We start from the raw sequence: 13025 nt of genomic DNA, 5'->3' as shown, positions 1-13025 counted from the left end.
TATTACGCGATCGAAAAGCTCAAGTTAAAAAGCTTTGTTATCACACACCACAATAATGATCGATCACCACAGCGCAGATTTCGAGACAGCTGTTGTCTGGGAACGATTTGACCTTAATTGTAGCATGCTGAGTTGACAGACTGTAGCTTCAAATTATCATTTCGATTTGGCATGAACGTTTTGTTAAACTCCATTTCAAGATAACTATGACCTTTGTTACTTCGGTGATACATACGACTGGTTGTCTAGAAATAGAATTATTTCGTGGTAATGCTTAAGGTTGAATTTTAAGCTTAGCTGATCATTGTCTCAAACTGTGTTATGCCGGGATAAACGTAATGCCTAAAATTGAATCTTAATCTTAGCTTATATGATAGGAATACTCTTCAACAGTCGTAACGTCACTTCCTTCCTAATGACGCATGGTAAGTTAGTGACACTGGCTCTAAACTATTGGAACAATGGCGGACGCCCGTATGAAATAGTTCTCCGGCGGGCATAAAGCGTATCCAGAGGGGAAAAAAACCATACATTTGATCATGTTTTGACTTTACACATTCTGATCACAAGGCATATGAAAAGTTCTAGCCAGCATGAAAAATAAAAAGTAATGATTTTCTTTGTTTAGAAAGCAAGATGGCCGCCGTTGTCGGGCGGCGTGACATCAGACTATTGAATCGTATTAAAATAGATGGCTTCAATGAAGAGAGTTCGTTCTTTTTCTTAACCTTTCAAATATATTGATATCCTTATTCTCATTATTTTGACTTTAAAATGAGGTCTTTCTTTTGGCAGTATGACACTCACCTTCGGATCTGTAGGTTCTGTGTTCAAGTCCCACTTTGAGTGGAATATAGTTGAGTCCTTGTAAAGGCTCTTTACGCACATTCTCAGGTGTAAAATGAGTACCTAGCGTCGTTTATGTCGGAAAAAAAAGTAAAATCGCCTAACCAACGTCCTGACTCGTCCAACATGTAAAGTGTTGCAGAGACTCCTTGTAAAACATTTTGAACACGTTAAGTGGATATTGCCCTATAGATAGAATGCGCTTGGCCGAGAAGTTCACAACATTGCCGTCCGGAAGTATAACGGACCAACACACAAAACTATGTGTAACCATGAGCTTTTATAGTCTGGTTAATACAATTTAGTGAGAATCACTCACAAACGCGGGTGACAAAATACAATAACAAAGGCCAGAGTGACGTCATCTTCGTTCTATCTATATAATAGCTCAATTAAAGAACAAACGAACAAACAATAAATTGCCGTCATCAAGTAAAGTCCGACAAAATACCAGATTGATTTGGTAGGTCACATATTTAGTTAAAATAGTTCTGCCACTGAGGAGCATGTTTCCTAAAATGGTGAAAAGTTTAATGTCCACATTCTAACTTCCTTGGCTTTAAATCCATTTTTCTGTTATTACATCATTTAGGCATATGTGCGGCTATGCGGTTTAGTGGTATGACACTCACTTTCGGATCGGAAGGTCCTGGGTTCGAGCCTCGCTCGACGCATAGTTTAGTCCTTGGAATAGGCCCTTTACTCACTTTCTCTCACCGTACTCAGGTGTCAAATGAGTACCTGGCCGTTAACAGCGTTGTCTCTGTCCGAAAAAATTGTAATATCGCCTAACAGGCGTCATGTCCCGTCCTACATGTTAAAAGTTGCTGTTGGCCAGGGACCCCTTGTAAAGCGCTTTGAGCACATTTAGTGGATTTTGCCCTATATCAATGCTCTATCTTTTTAATTATTATTTTATTTTATTATTGAATTTGAGGCAGCGGATTACATATTATGAAGTTTCCTTCCACGAAATTTGTCCAGTAGCTTCGGTGATGGGCGAAGTATTTCTCGTGTGTTGTTCGTAGTGTTATAGAGAGAACAAACTTGACGTCACTAAACTCTTTGTTATTGTTTTTATCAAGCCATTTTTATGAGTATTTAGTTCCCACTCACTTCTATCAATCAGACAATAAAAGTTAAGTTACAAATAGTTTTGTGTGTTGTTACATTATATCCGGCTGGCGGATGTTGTGAGCTTTTTGGATAAATGTGTAGCATCAATAGAATTTAGTAAGAACTACTCATAAAAATGGCTGGCTAAAAACAATAACCAAGAGCTGAGTGACGTCAATTTCCTCTAATGTTATGAGTCTTTTTTTTAAGTACATATAGATAGAACGAAGATGACGTCACTCGGGTCTTTCTTCTTGTTTTTTGCCATCCGCGTTTATGAGTAATTCACACTAAACTGTATTAACTAGACTATAAACGATCAAGATAACGCATAGTTAAGCAATGACTATGAAAAATTTTTTTTCTCTTTTTGAGGAAACTTTTTGTCTAATAAATGGATTAAAAGATTGAAAGCAAATTAGGATGGTGTTTTGTAAAATACGGGAAAAGTACTCGGCATATTCATATGAAATTTTACAACCAAAAAGAAGAAATGTTCATGTATTACCTTGTCAGCGACAAAACCTCCACGCCCGGTAGTTTTAGAAATATTTTACTCCAAAGAGTAAAAAATATATTTTTAACGGTCTTTTGGTAATCGCACGAGTTTTGTCGCTTGACATAATCTAAAATGACCTTTTTTCTAACTGTGTGACGTCATCTTCGAACTATCTATAACTTCACACTATCATGCTACATGCTTCATATTTTGCCAGAGACAGATGGATTTTGTTTTAATTTCTCTGAAGATGAATTCTTCCGACAAAGAAGATATTCTGATTTTGCTTTTGTTACGAAGGAGAAGAAAATGAAAGAGACAAACCATAATATGGTGCCTAGAACATTTCCTTCTCAGAGAATCACGAGGAGAGTTCCAGCGTACATTCCGTCATCTTCTTGAGAATCCTGATGAAGAACTCTTCCCAGATCCTAGAGAAGGGGACTTGCCCTTACCATTTCAATCAGTTTTTCCTTGTAATCGTCCATGAACGAGACGTGTAGCAAAAAAGTAAGCATGCCCATTTCTTTCTACACGCGTGTAGCATGTAGCGAGTCCCGTGTAGCGTGTAGTGTGTTGTATGGCCCCGCATAAGAGAGACAACGAGGTTTGACTCTTCTATAGATAGAATGCGCTTGGCCAAGGAGTTCACAACATTGCCATCCGGAAGTATAACGGACCAACACACAAACTTTGTGTAACCATGAACTTTTATAGTCTGATTGATACAGTTTAGTGAGAACAACTCACAAACGCGGATGGCAAAAACAATAACAAAGGCCTGAGTGACGTCATCTGCATACTATCTATAGATAGTTCGAAGATGACGTCACTCAGGTCTTTGTTATTGTTTTTTTGCCATCCGCGTTTATGAGTCATGCTCACTGAACTGTATTAACCTGACTATAAACGTTCATGGATACACACAGTTTTGTGTGTTGGTCCGTTATACTTCCGGATGGCAATGTTATGAGCTTCTTAGCCAAGCGCATACTATCTATACACGTTTAAAGAAGAGAAAACAAAGATTATTTAATGACAACATTTCACCAAATCTTAGATTAAGAAAAGACCAAATGGTTTAAGATCACTGACAAAATCTTGTAAAGAATTGGCACCGTATGTCAAAAGTTATTCGAAAAATACCTTTGGGCATTTGAGTTGGACAAACGCCCCTTGACCTTTCACTCCCGATGATTCTGTATAGATGCTGTGCGTTACACACACAAAGGCATTACACACACAAAGGCATTACACACACAAAGTCATTACACACACACACACACACACACACACAAAAGGCATTCATTACACAAACACTTTTATAAAGTAAACTAGTCAAGACCAGTCCTACTCATTAGACAAATCAGACCAAAATACACAATAATTAATTGTTACTTAAACATTTATAATCTGATTGAAATAATCCAACGAGAAGTATTGGCCCCAATGAATGGCAGTGGGTTGTCAACTTAATTTATCCTATTATTTTTAGTAAACAATGGACTATGTTTTTTTTTTTTTTTTTTTTTTGGGTTTGAGCCGTGTTTTGATTGGTAAAAAAAAATTAGGTTAATTAAACAAGTCCCCGATTACTTGTTGTAGAGGTTTTGGGCTGTTATGGCCTGTGCGCCTATGTGGTCTAGTGCTAGACTCGCTTTCGGATCGGAAGGTCCTGGGTTCGAGCCTCGCGCTCGGCGCATAGTTGAGTCTTTGGAAAAGGCTCTTTACTCACATTCTCTCACCGTACTCAGGTGTAAAATGAGTACGTGGCCGTTAAGAGCGTTCTCTTTGTCCGAAAATTGTAATATCGCCTAACAGGCGTCATGTCCTGTTCTAGATGTTAAATGTTGCTGTTGACCAGGGACCCCTTGTAAAGTGCTTTGAGCACATTTAGTGGATATTGCGCTATATAAAGCTCTTTTTTTTTCTTTTAAGATATTATATCAATTTCTCAACCCCCATTTCTTCCATATTATAATTGATTGTCACTATTCAATCGACACCTTGTGGAAGGGAAATTAACCACGCCCCTTCCCCTTCCACTTCTCGGACAGTCGTCCGAATGTAAACAATTGCAGTTAGTGCCAATGGCAGGCAGCCCCAGAGACCAGCGATAACATCGTCCTCCACTGTCCAGTCACTAAACTTGAAGGTGGCTATGAAACCATCCTTAGGGCGGAGGAAGACTTTAGAAGCTGGGTTGACGAAATAAATTTGGAGGTGTAGCCATACGCTACTACTACTACTAGTGTCATTTGTATATATGTTGAAAAGTGTTGGAGCTAGCACTGATCCTTGGGGAAGACCATTCTTCTGGGTGCGCCACCTGCTCTTCCGGCCATCCATTTCAACAAAGAAGCGCCTGTTTTCGAGAAGTGACTGGATAATATTTACAATTTTCTTATTCTTTATCATTTTAGCCACTTTGAGGAGTAGGATCAGCCTGAGTTCCCAAATATCCGCCGATTCATATATGCTGATGACCTATGCCTCGCAACACAGGATGTGTCCTTCCAACCAATCGAGAGCAGACTGACAAATGCCCTAGACACCCTTACAAAGTACTACACTAAAAACTCGCTGAACGCCAACCCAGGGAAAACACAAGTGTGTGCATTTCACCTCAACAACCACCAAGCCCACAAAAAACTTAACATCAAGTGGAATGGCCAGACATTAGAGTACAACTACCACCCAGTGTACCTCGGAGTGACGCTTGATCGGACTCTGTCCTTCAGAGAACACGTGAGGAAGACCAAGGCAAAAGTGTCCACGCGTAATGCCCTCCTTGGAAAGCTGGCAAACATGAACTGGGGAACTGACCCTAAAACTCTAAGGACCACAGCATTGGCCCTCAGCTACTCAACTGCGGAGTACTGCTCAGCTGTATGGGCCCGATCATGCCATGCCTCCAAGCTAGACCCCGAGCTCAACAACGCCTGCCGGATCATAACGGGCCAGCTGAGAGCAACACCATTACCACTGGTCTACCGTGCAGCAGGAATAGCCCCACCACACATCCGGAGGGAAGCTCATGCCCAAATACAAAAATACAAACAGGAAATGGACCAGAGACACCCCCTTCATGACCACAATTGCCCCAAAAGCAGGCTCAAATCAAGAAAAAGCTTCCTCACAGTAGAGAGCCTTCACCCAGACCACTCAGCATTCTTCCGCCTGGACAAATGGGTAGAATGGGACAAGACAGCAAACGATGCCCTCCAGCCACCAACAGAAAAGCTCCCAGCAGGCACAGACCTCAAGAGAAAAGAATGGGTGGCGCTGAACAGAGCTAGAGCAAAGGTGGGAAACACCGCCACCAACCTCTTTAAATGGAAAATCTCACCGGGCACTGAATGCCCATGCGGTCACCCCAGACAGACCATGGACCACATCCTGTCCGAATGCTCGCTGGGACCTCACTGCACCAATGCTGACCTGAGGGAATGCAACCAGACTGCCCGGGACTGGCTGACTCACTGGCGCGACAAGATATGATGATGACTACTAGTGTCAACTGACAAACCCATTGGTACTGCAATCAATGGTATGCGTCAAAGTATAATGCTCACAAGTCTACAAGCCTGATCAATCCTACCGTCACATAAAACTATGTAACTTTCAACATAATAAAAAATGCAACAAAAAATGCCATATAGGAACAAAATTCTACAATGTTGATAAGATGGAAGAATATGAGAGATTACTCCTCCATTTGTTTTGGTGGAAAGTTTGCCACAGGATTGTTATATTTTCTTAATCCAGATTCCAAAATAAGATCACAGAGTACGGGTATCAACACAGATAATGTATATTTTTCACCAAAAATGTTGTTTTTTAACCTATGCTGAGGATATAGAATTATTAAACCCGCCCAATATAGGTAATTATTTTTTAAAAAGAAAAAACCCAAACCCAAATTCTTGTTTCCTGATATGCCACAATGAGCTGGAATCACAGAAGAACCGTACATACAGGATGCGTTTATACTCTGATGAGCGGGACTGGAACACTGGATCTTCCGATCAGCAAGCGAGTGTCATACCACCAGACCACATAGCCATACAATAATAACCGTTTGTGGTCATGTCAAAAATAATGAAATCACTGGTTACTTTTACCCCATGCCTATTTAGTACATTTTCATTTTTCTGAGACAAATTATAGGAGTATTATCTTTTTCTTTTAGGTTTATATAGAGCAATATCCACTAAATGTGCTCAAAGCGCTTTACAAGGGGTCCCTGGTCAACAGCAACATTTAACATGTAGGACTGGACATTCCGCCTGTTAGGCGATATTACAATTTTTCGGACAAAGACAACCACAAGACCACATTGCCGCACATTATCAAAGCTATTGTTTTTTTTTTTAGTTTTTACATGTTAATGACAGTTGAATAAAACTATCTATGCAAATGCTCATTTTTAATACATTTTTTTCCAATTTTGAAAAGTAGCAAAAATCTCTAGGATTGAGTGAGTTAACCACTTAACTGTCGTACTCTGGATAAAACATAGCGAAGTCCCAGGTTTGAGCGTTTGTTTTTTTTTCTCTCCCCAAGATGAGGGTCATTTAAATCGATCGATAATTGAAAGACGAGTGTTCTGGTCAGATTTGTAAATACATGTTTTCCTTGGGAAAGGCAGTTAACTGGTTAAATTCTATAGATAGTATGCGCTTGGCTAAGGAGCTCACAACATTGCCATCCGGAAGTATAACGGACCAACACACAAAACTTAGTGTAACCATGATATATAGTCAGGTTAATACAGTCTAGTGAGAATTACTCAAAAACGCGGATGGCAAAAATCAATAACAAAGACCTGAGTGACGTCAACTTCATACTATCTATACTATTGCACTGTAATAATAGCAGGACGGGCTACAAGCAAAACAATACAAAAGTAAATACAATACAAAAACAATACTAAAGGCAATGGTTGACAAAGTGCTACAGATAGAATGCGCTTGGCCAAGGAGTTCACAACATTGCCATCCGGAAGTATAACGGACCAACACACAAACTCTGTGTAACCATGACTTTTATAGTCTGGTTAATACAGTTTAGTGAGAACAACTCACAAACGCGGATGGTAAAAACAATAACAAAGACCAGAGTGACGTCATCTGCATACTATCTATATTATTTGCTTTATTTCAGAAATAATTTCTAAGGGAGACTACTGGTAATATACATATATTTCACATATAAGTGTTTATAATCATCGCCCTTAGTTAGCTATTCAATCAAAATTTGCTGAAATCCTTTTAACCTTTGAAAGAAACCGATTAGAATAATATGATTTTACACCAGTGCTTACTCCCAATAGATATTATGCGCTTGGCTAAGAAGCTCATAACATTGCCATCCGGAAGTATAACGGACCAACACACAAAACTGTGTGTATCCATGAACGTTTATAGTCCGGTTAATACAGTTTAGTGAGCATTACTCATAAACGCGGATGGCAAAAAACAATAACAAAGACCTGAGTGACGTCATCTTCGAACTGTCTATTGGGAGCGATCTATATTCATGTTTTCGTCCAACCCAGTCATCAATCACATGATTTGTTGTTGTACAACGATTGGATATTTTTTAACAAATGTAAACACGCTGCTTTGTTTATGAAAGTTGTAAACATACTCATGTGTTAAGCTGAATAAAATGACCAATCGTGATATTAGATATTTCAAAAACTGTGAACACTTTTCACTATGTGGGTCACTTTGAGCACATTTTGCAATGTGACCAATGACCTCAAGCACATGGAGAGTTAATATAGATCATTCCCTTTCGTCATTTTTTAATTAGATAATATTTTACGATTCAGAGTGAGTTTGGTTGAGCCAAAGGGCATGCTCGAACATTTAAAAAAGTGCAAATGACTGAATGTGACATCAGAGTCTCAGAGCGTAGCCATCGTTAAGTTATAGCCTGGCACTGACCAAAATATAACGTCAAAATGCCAGTATTTGGCCACAAAAGAAAACAAATCGTGAGTTGAATTTAATAGTTCAACCAATGAAATGACTTGTTTTCATGAGCTCTACTAACGACAACTCACTAGACAGTGCAAAAACCAAATAATGACCTCAAACTGCAGTCCTTTTGAATTTCAGTATCAGGCTATAACATAACGATGGCTACGCTGATACTGACCAAAAAATGACGTCAAAATGCCAGTCTTTTGCCACAAAAGAAAACAAATCTTGAGTTGTAGTCAATAGTTCAATCAATGAAATAACTTGTTTCCATGAGCTCTACTAACGACAACTGACTAGGTGGTGCAAAAACCAAATAATGACGTCAAACTGCCAGTCCTTTTGGATTTCAGTGTCAGGCTGTAACATAACGATGGCTACACTCAGAGTGAGTTTGGTTGAGTGAGCCAAGGCCATGCTCGATCATTAAAAAAAAGTGCAAATTTAATGAATGTGACATCAGAGTCTCAGAGCAACAGCTTCAGATAATAAGTTATGTGGTCTAGTGGTATGACACTTGCTTTCGGATCTGAAGGTCCTGGGTTCGAGCCTCACGCTCGGCGCATAGTTGAGTCCTTGGAAAAGGCTCTTTACTCACATTCTCTCACCGTGCTCAGGTGTGAAATGAGTACCTGGCCGTTAAAAGGGTTGTCTTAGTCCGAAAAATTGTAATATCGCCTAACTTGCGTCATGTCCTTTCCTACATGTTAAATGTTGCTGTTGACCAGGGACCCCCTGTAAAGCGCTTTGAGCACATTTAGTGGGTCAACAGCAACATTTTACATGTTAGGCGATATTACAATTTTTCGGACAAAAACAACGCTGTTAACGGCCAGGTACTCATTTTACACCTCAGTACGATGAGAGAATGTGAGTAAAGAGCCTTTTGAAAGGACTCAACTATGCACCGAGCGCGAGGCTCGAACCCAGGACCTTCCGATCCGAAAGCGAGTGTCATACCACAAGACCACATAGATTGATTTCCACACTGTTGGAGCTGCCCAATAAAAGTTTCTGTCTTTAAATTTATTTTGCGTTTCCTCTTTTTATGGTTCTCAAAAAATGCTGATTACACGATGCATGTTCACAGTATATCCATTAACATAACATAACATAACATAACATATGGTATAGGGCAAAAATTTAGGATAAAATCCCTTGAATGCTCTTAATGTTAATAGTAATGCTATAAATCTCTTCATTAAAAATTACAATAATAATGAATAGTCAGAAGACCAGGGAACGCAAAATAACACTTTAAATTTGCCATTAAAATAACATGAAACCCCTAAATCTATGTGGATGTAACTAATTCCTGACTTTCTCATAACTGAGCATGTCCTAAAACAATATACGTATGTATTTTATAAAATTATATTTAATTTTTGACCTCCTAAATAAATTATATCTAAGCCGTTGATCAATGAACGTATCACTTTTTGTCCCGTGTTCTTGGTTTTAGAATTCATGTTGGATTGAAACTTTTTATTATTATGTATTGTATGCTTTTATAAGCATTGGAATGCAAGTTTTTTTGTTTTTTTTTGGCCAAACTTGCGTTTCTAAGGAAAAAACCAGCAATACGACACAATGTTGACCAAAGAAAAAAGCACAAAGAAGAAGATGTCCAATTGATTAGCCGTCATGTTTACAAATCGTCTGTAAAGTTCTGCACGGAGTGTTTGGGGTGGCTTATAATATCCATGTTTTTGAGCTGTTCCTGTCTCATCATTAACATTGTCAAATGCGTTGCAAGCATCTTTAACAACATCAACTCTATTCCGATCCACTTTCAAAAATATTGGCGGAGAAGTTTTCTCCGATTTCTCATCGTACTGTGTTACATTTGTCACGTCATCCAGAGTTTCTAACGATGTGCCTGCGGAATCACTTCCGTTTCCGCTATTATTTTCACTCAATCTTTGCTTTTTGCAATTGTTTTGATGATACCGGTGGATAACACAGAAAGTAGCCAGCATGTAAAAAGCAACTTTGAACATGACAGTGCCGATAAGAGACACGATCTGTGGAACTTTGTTCATGCTGCGTGGGATGATATCATTGACGTAGATGTTAAAGATGGTCAACGATACGAAAATGGAGACGATATACGAGACTTTTTCACCGGACTCTGCTGAAATGAAAAAGACGAACAGGGCCACGGTGTCCATAGTTATGATAGGAACGATGACAAGGTAGATGTAGAACATGCTGCGTCTTTCCATCGTAATCCAGCATTCCGTGTAGACAAACGGTTTAGATTCTTTAGTTCCTGTCTATGAAGATAAAAACAAAAGAAGATAACAAAAAGAGAAACAATGGATAAAATTGATTTTTTTTGGGAGAGGAGAGGGGAGGGGCAGGGGGAGTGGGGCGGGTTACTTACTCATCGCCTCAATTAGGTAATATGTCGGACTTAATCAGATCCCTAAGGCCAACCTACCATAGGTGGAAATGGAAATGTTAAAGCGGAAATGTTGAAAATTGAAAATGTTTTAGGGGGTGCGGTTACAAATCGCCTCGTTGCGATATTATGTGACCTGGCCTAGTTTTCCTTGATAGCTGACATGTCAAAGGTTTGATGAAGTGCAACTAATAGAAAGATGGAATCAATGTGTTTTCAGTCGAAGACTTTATGCTGTCAACAGGAATTGTTATGAATGTTATGTGTGGCCATATGTGATCAACAAACGTTTCACGTTTCACTCTTTACATTTCAACGTTTCCGTTTAAACATTTCTATTTCTCCTGATGCAAGTTTGCGTAAAAGTAAATTTTCAGTAAAATAGGTTAGTAATATAAGCTAGCTCTTTTCTTTATTTTTGGCATTTTAAGAAACACTAGTCAATCTATTAAGTCAAACATGTACAGTTAGCCCGTTTCCTATTATGACTATAGATTCAATTTCCCGTATCCCTCGCATAATACTATATTTAGATGAAGGACAGATTTTGTGATTTAAGGAGCTGAGTCAAATAGAAATAGAATAAATCTCCTGCTGGGCTCAATCATTTTTAAATATGGGTTTTTTGTTCTTATCGATGTTTGATGATTACGGTAGTTAGTTTTGAAATGAACTAAATATGTTGAGGCTATCATGGACAGACATGTATACGAACGAGGAAGTGTTGGAGAAGGTGAGAAAGGGAAGAATATTGATGGATACCATCAGAAAGAAGCAGTTACGGTTTCTGGGACATGTGAGGAGAAGAGACGGAATAGAAAAGTTGGTAACATCTGGGATGATCGAAGGAAAGAGAGCTATAGGAAGACAAAGAATGACTTATCTAAATAACCTAAGAATGGCCAAATGTGATTTTAAAAGTAACACAGATTTCATGCGCACCGCAGAGGATCGTGATTTGTAAAGACAGCTGACCGGCAACGTGCTCTAAAGCACAAGCACGATGGATGATGATGAGTTGTTTAGCATCAAATTGTGAGAAGGGTCACATAGAATTGCTACTTTCAGGTTATAATAGAATATATTCTGGATCTCATGACATTATTGCTCTGTAAACAACTTACCACGATGATAGGTGCACAGGACGAATCGAGAAATTTCCATTCCGTGGTGGTGCTGAAATATTTGGAAAGCGGCAGTGTGAAGCCAGGGTAACGGTCAGGCTCAATGCTATAACCGTACATTTCAATGAATAATATCGAACAGTTGTGGGTATCGAATGGGAAATGCTCCAGGTCCAATTCACAGGTTGTCGTGAATTCCAAAGGAAGTTTGGCTACAAAATGCCGGTTTGACAATTCAATGGTCTTGGGTAGCTCAAGAGATGGACTTTGTGCTGTCTTTGGTAGGGCAATAACCGGTACCCATACTGAATCGGTTTCCAGTTGAATCGAAGTATGATTACCGTAGTCTTTTGGGTCCCAAGCGAGTTGAGTTGAATTCCAGAATATAAAAAGTAGAGTGGATATTCGTATAGATTGGTGTATTTCGTCCACGCTAAGAATTTGAAATGGGATGAACATGATAGAGACATAGTTTTGCCCTGTCACTGAGAGAGGCACCTTGTTCTTAATCAAAGGATGGTTTACAATGTCATGTTTTAGCAAAATAAAGTTTTCCTCAGGTGTTGTGACATTTCTGTCAGCTGCCATTCCATTCACATTGTCGGATAGTTTTGCCAACATAACAATAAATATCAGAACGTTTAAAAAATGCATCGGTCTGTTATAATACATATTAGGTTTTTCCTTTTCCCGTAATTTGAGAATGCTTTACACACTTGTGCAATTGTTTTTTGGATGGTGTTAAAACATGGATTGTTTGATATATTTTCTATTTAGTTGATACTAGATACAACCGAAAACGGTAACAATATCAGACATCTCGTTGTAATATATTTTGCGGCACTTTAAACAGTATTAGAAAGTTATGCGATATATCTAGATCAGAAAGAAAATAATAAATAAAACAAATAGTCATGAACAGAGTATTTATGTAAACAGTAATAAACACAAATAAAAATAACAGCTTCAAAACATACACAAATAAGGAAAACAAAAGAATAAATATATAATAATAATGATTGTAAACGTGGGATGTTATAAAATAT

At 38.7% G+C, this 13025-nt stretch overlaps 1 protein-coding gene across 1 annotated transcript; it reads right to left on the bottom strand.

Moving 5' to 3' along the window:
• Nucleotides 1–10013: 10013 nt before the first annotated feature.
• Nucleotides 10014–12781, bottom strand: LOC144975775 (neuronal acetylcholine receptor subunit non-alpha-2-like). Its single transcript, XM_078919962.1, has 2 exons — nucleotides 11980–12781; nucleotides 10014–10727 (listed from the first exon to the last, which is right to left on the bottom strand). Exons 1-2 carry the CDS (start codon nucleotides 12649–12651, stop codon nucleotides 10014–10016), a joined length of 1386 nt encoding a protein of 461 aa, XP_078776088.1. The 5' UTR covers nucleotides 12652–12781.
• Nucleotides 12782–13025: the final 244 nt, after the last annotated feature.

This window comes from Berghia stephanieae, chromosome 6, assembly GCF_034508935.2.
Source record: "Berghia stephanieae isolate SIO BIC M18660-M18661 chromosome 6, UCSD_Bste_1.3, whole genome shotgun sequence".
NCBI lineage: Eukaryota > Metazoa > Mollusca > Gastropoda > Nudibranchia > Aeolidiidae > Berghia > Berghia stephanieae.
This window is presented reverse-complemented; position numbering and strand designations above follow the sequence as displayed.

Excerpts from the sequence above, each read along its gene's own strand:
- LOC144975775 (XM_078919962.1), bottom strand. The coding sequence starts at position 12,651 with ATGTATTATAACAGACCGATGCATTTTTTAAACGTTCTGATATTTATT. Across the intron at positions 10,728-11,979 it reads CCTGTGCACCTATCATCGTG|ACAGGAACTAAAGAATCTAA; the intron begins GTAAGTTGTTTA and ends TTATCTTCATAG.